This window comes from Hydra viridissima, unplaced genomic scaffold, assembly GCF_058129835.1.
Source record: "Hydra viridissima isolate aposymbiotic clone 2 unplaced genomic scaffold, HvirCarnegie_v1 scaffold_12, whole genome shotgun sequence".
NCBI lineage: Eukaryota > Metazoa > Cnidaria > Hydrozoa > Anthoathecata > Hydridae > Hydra > Hydra viridissima.
The window spans coordinates 2,411,835-2,417,320 of record NW_028324311.1 but is presented as its reverse complement, the minus strand read 5'-3'; the positions used below and the strand labels follow the sequence as shown (position 1 = coordinate 2,417,320).

Sequence of the window (5,486 nt, the reverse complement as noted above, 5' to 3'; positions counted from 1 at the left end):
CTGAAGACCTAACACGATATATCTCGGAACGCTTTTGTCCGTGATCCTTCCAAGTGTCCAAGTGAATTCTGTGAGACCCGCTGGAATGGCTTGCCTTTCGACTTTGTTTGCTTTGTAACCCACTGGAACGTTGATTTTCTTTGCCATCAGGTTCAAAAATTCGGATTTTTTCAAAACATCCAGTTCAATCCTTGGCATAAAGAGTCGGAACTTTTTGATGTCGATCATTCCTGCAGTAACAGTTCCGGCTCTGTAAATGGCGTCATCGTATTCTTTTTTTTAAAGGTGATCGTGTGTCTGAATCCGTAAACGACATTGTCGTAAGTTTCGCAAAAACCAAAAATGTGTTTTAAAGGGATCCTAAAAGAAAATGCACCAATGGATGTGGTGTCTGCAAACAAGTGGTCTCTCCTGACGTTGAACCCAGTGGTTCCAGTTGCGTTTGATGTGTCTTTGTACCACATTTGCTTCAAACCATCGGCAAGCTGAAAACCGAAAGGATATTTCAACAATCCAAGCATGGTTGTTCCCTGACCTGGATACATGACTCTTTCCACTTGCTGTCCTGATAAGTCGTAAGTGACGTCACTGAACAAATACATGATTGCGTTGTTCACCAGAGCAATGTTGTCTGCTGCTGCGTAAGCGGTTCCGTTGCTTTTTTCAGAACCCCTTCGACGAGGATGTAAGCCTAAAACGGAAGTGTCTGCACAGACTGGCAATCAATCTCAAAAACGATTGATCCTGAAGAATTTAAATCGAGATTCGTTGGAAGGTACTCGAAAAAATCAACTTTTTCAATTCCTGTGTTGTAGACAGGCTTTTCGTCATTTATTATTCTGTCGGTGTTGATCATTTTTTTTAAATGAGAAAAAAAAATTTTCTGCCATTTTTGATTCGTCAAAAAAAAAATCACGCAATCAAAAGCCCACTCCCCATTTTGACTAGATCTTGGATTCTGGAAGCGTTCTTTTTTGTCATTTTCTTTTTTGCTTGAATAGACGAACCAAACATTTTTTTATGCAGCTCTTCCATCGGATTGACAGATTCATATTGCTTTGCGTTCAAAATCGTGCTGGGGTTTGGCGTCCCCGTCTTGGCGTAAATTTTTTCAATCGCTTTTTTTCCTTTGTCGATGGCAACGTCTCTGGCAGTTGATATGGCTGAAGAGGCCAATTCTTTTCCGGCAGATCTGGCGGCTCTTCCAATTTCGCTTGTTCACAATGAGCATTTTTTAAAAATGAGAAAAATTTTTTTTGTTTCACGACTCGATGTATTTTTGAATCGATCGGTATTCCTCTTTGTTGATTTCCCCTTGCCTCAAAAGCTCGTCACAAATGGCAACAGCTTCGTTTCTCGATCTGATATTTCCAGCATGACCAGCTGCGATGCTCAAACTGAGTCGTTGCACAAGAGCATTAGGATCGCTCAGAAGAATGATCACTCCGAGACCTTTTTTTACCCTCGTTTTTGTGTAATTTTTTTCCCAAATTTTTGAAACAATTGTTTCCCACTTTTCGTTTCTCGAAGATTTTGGCATTGTTGGTTTCCCTTCTCTCTCCATTGCATGCGTTTCGACTAGTATTTTTTCATATTTTTTCAAGTCACCGTCTGTCACCTTTGTCATATCAGGTTTTGATCTTGTGATCAACTCCCAAAAACCTAAAGTCCCCTCGAACTTTTCACCATCAATAATGACGTCGTTTTTGTCGATAAAAATTTCTTTGTCTTCAATAAACATTTTTCCACGTTCTTTTGAGTGAATTCCAAAAACTCTGTCTGCAGAAAATTTTTTGGCAGCATATTTTGACAAATATTCCAATGCTGTATTTCCAATATTCATTTTTCCAAACGTTTTTTCAGCATTTTTTGAACTTTCAAAAGACGTCTCGCTTTCTGGATAAGTCAAAGACAGTGGACTGCTGTCAACTTCTTTGTATGCGATTCTCTTCATCTCGTTTTTCACTTTTTCGTTGCTCTCGATCAACGGTTGAAAAAACTTGGACAGATCAGTCTGGTAATTTGCATCTGAAACGTTCCGGTTGAGACTCTCATTGTAAAGCTTCTCCCTGTTGCCCATGTTTTTTTTCACAATCTCATGTCTCTTTTCCGGGTCGTGTATTTTAAAGAATGACATTTTTTAAAAAACGGAGAAAAAAACTTAAACAAAAACGAAAACTCGTTTGCGTTTGCGTTCATCTTCCCTTTTTGTAAAGGTTGTTAAATACTTGAATGGCTTCTTCTCTTCCTTTTTGGATCAACGACTCTTTGGTCAATTCCTCAATGCTGCTTTTTGTTTTTGATCGGATTTCTTCGGTCATGGTTTTAAATTTTTGAAGCTCGCCGAGGATGAGTTCGTATTCGGAATCGCTCACAAAACCGTCCATGAGCGATTTTGAAATGTGATCACTAATCGTATTCAATTTTGACTCGGAAAGAACCTTTATTTTTTCGTGCTTTTCAACTTTCAACAACATTTTCTTGTTTTGATGGTTTCCGAAAATGGACAAAGCACCCAATCCAATAGCAACCCCCTCGCACGCAATCGAAACTGGAGTGGCAACGACGGTTGACAAAAGTGCAATGCCTGTAATCCCCAAACCAATGCACACCGTTTGCAACCCGTCGTCTGCGAAACGAATAATTTTTGCCACTCGATGGTACTTTTTGCTCAAAGCCATTCTTTTCACTTTTTCATCCTCCATTTCTTTTTGGATCTCACCTATTTTTTGAAGACGAAAAGAGTCATCGGATGGTGCTGTTGGAAGAACCGGGTAAATTTTTTCAGTGTTTTTGATTATCTCCATCTTTTTAACAAAGACAGATTTTTTTTTTAAATTCGAATCGATGTGATTTATTTTGCAAAGCTTTTCACCTTTTTTGACAATGACGTCATTGGTGCTGTTGTTGCTCACATCCCAAATGACGTCATCAACAGAATCTGAAAAAATCACATCGTTTTTGAAAAAGTTTAACTTGTCACTTATTTTGTTCATCAAAGTGACAACAGCAATTCCTTTGTCAAAACTCAGTCCAACGGACAACGATATTGTCGTGAGAGAAAGAGCAGCAAATTTGATGTCTTTCTGAGCAAAAATCTCATGGTGACCTTTTATGTCATAACAATTTGGATGATCCAACTCTTTTTTTGCCACGACAATATTTTGCGATGTCTTTTTTTGCAGGTTTTTTATTGTCTCAACCAAATTTTCCAGCTCTTTGATCCTTTCCACCATGTTTTCCAAATTTTTGGTTCGATCCGACTCTTTGAATTTCTCCAACACTTTGATCCTCTCATCCATGTGTCCTAAATACATTTTCGAGATCTCCAAACTGGAATCCTCTGCCGAGGAGACGTTTTTGAAAAACTTGTGAGGGGCATGCATTTTTAATATGAAAAGAAAATGTTTTAACTCATTTTGTTTTCATTTTTTTCTTCGTTTTTTTTCTTCGTGTTTTTTCTTCGTGTTTTTTTTCGTGTTTTTTCTTCGTGTTTTTCTTCGTGTTTTTCACATCTCTTCGCCTGGTTCCATCTCATCGCCTGATTCAATCTCTCCCAAATCCAAATCAGCACCCATGATGCTTTGGAATGAAGTCTCATTTTTTGCAATGACCACTTCCGGAATCCTAACCTGAATGGACTGGATCTGAGAACTAATAAAAACACCTTCAATTCTCAAAGATGCAACAGCAGAACACCTTTGACGTACATATGTCAATGGATTTGTTTTCACCAGCTTTTTGTTCTCCTTTTTGAAAAACAAAGAAGAAACCTCAATGTTTTTTTCGGTTTTCTTTGTGAACAATTTTCCGAAAAAAATGGGCGCTGCATGTGGCATCTCAGATTTCTTTTTAAAAATGGACAAATCCTCTGTCGCTATTTTTTTCGTTCTTCCTCCTTTATTCAAAGCTGGAATCATTTCCTTGACTTTTTCGCGAAGAAATTTTGATATTTTTTCTGTCGTCTCGATAAACTTTTTCTCGGTTTCACTCATTCCGTTTTTTTCGTTGAAACCGAGAAAGGACATCGAATATCCCTCCAGCTTGTTCGTTCCAAAACTGCAGTTCTCAAACACACCCAGAGAAAACAAAACGGGGGTTCTTAAAGCAAAAGGACCTTTTCCAGAGTGGTACTCATAAAAAAGAGGAATCTTTTGGTACTGAATGGGTTTGGTTGCGGAATAAATCTCTCCAACCGACAATTTGCTCTCATCGAAATTTTCAATCGTCACGAAGTTCATCTTTTTAATATCAAAAGAAAATTTTAACTCATTTTTTTCAAACGGATCAATTCTTTATTGCCCATCCATGAGTTGAACGAGTCTGGATATCCCTTCCATTTGACCAATAATCTGCTCTTGGTTTTGCGAACAATTTTTTCAATTCTGAATATGCTCTGATCCGTCTTTTGCATCTCCTGCTCGTAAAAAGTGCCTTGAATGTCTTCACCGTTGGCGTCAGCGATTTTATACGTGGGTGGATCCGTTCGCTGAATTTTTGACACTGTGAAAACCTCCTCGGCCCATCTCGGCGTGTACCCTTTTTCAAAATTGGTCTTCTTTTTTGTGATCCTCACTTTGTCGTCCATTGAAAATTTCGGTTCCGTCCTTTCTTTTTGCACCTTTCCATTCAGGTTCATCCAGACATCATTTTTGTTTTTTTCATCGCTGGCTTCAACTGGAGTCATTTTGATGGAAGAGTGCTTTGTGCTGTTGTAATTTTTCACCATCTCATCCAAGACGTCAATGTATTTATTGGTGCTGTTGGCTGAAAAATATTTAAACATTCTCTCTTTCATCGTTCTGTTCCATCGCTCAACGACACTTTTTTCCTCGTTTTCAGTGGAATACAACTGCACTCCAAGCGCTTTCACTTGCTTGTTGTAAAACTCTTTTCCTTTGTCCACCCACATTTTGTCGCATTTTCTTTCACCAAAAATCTTTTTCAACGCTTCAGCAACTTCAAGTCCCGTTTTGCTTTTCAACGGAACGATCCATCCATACTTTGAAAACACGTCGATCACCATGAGCAAATATTTTACGCCCTTGTTGAACTTTGAAAACGATTGCATGTCAACCAAATCGACAGCCCATATTTCATCAATGTCGTTCACAAACACTTTTCTTCTTTTAAAATGATGAATCACCGGTTTGTGAAGCTCCTCTGCAAGCTGATCAGACCATTTTAAACTTGAAAAAAATTTTTTTTTTTTTAGATCCCACACCCTGTCCGAATTTGGCTTTGATGATTGGCGTGATGAGCTTTCTCTCGTTGATTTCTTTTTGAGTGGGGTTTGGAATGGAGTTCATTTCTTCAAGCATCATTTGATCTGCCAACTTTCTGGTTTGAACGTCGTTTAAATATTTATATGCCAAATCGTGATGGTACGCTGCATTGTCCACTCGGTCCACCGGTTTGCTCCACTCCTGATACATGTCGGTGAACGTGAGCCTTTTGTCCAGGTTTGTGCCAGGCCCTGCAAAGTT

At 38.7% G+C, this 5,486-nt stretch overlaps 1 protein-coding gene across 1 annotated transcript; it reads right to left on the bottom strand.

The window, feature by feature from the left end:
• Window positions 1-1,261: 1,261 nt before the first annotated feature.
• Window positions 1,262-2,080, bottom strand: LOC149880727 (uncharacterized). The gene has a single exon (XM_090067869.1). The coding sequence runs from the start codon at window positions 2,078-2,080 to the stop codon at window positions 1,262-1,264; it is 819 nt and encodes a 272-aa protein (XP_089923995.1).
• Between the last annotated feature and the right edge of the window lie 3,406 nt (window positions 2,081-5,486).

What these genes read in the sequence shown, in the direction of transcription:
- LOC149880727 (XM_090067869.1), bottom strand. Translation starts at nt 2,080, where the DNA reads ATGGGCAACAGGGAGAAGCTTTACAATGAGAGTCTCAACCGGAACGTT.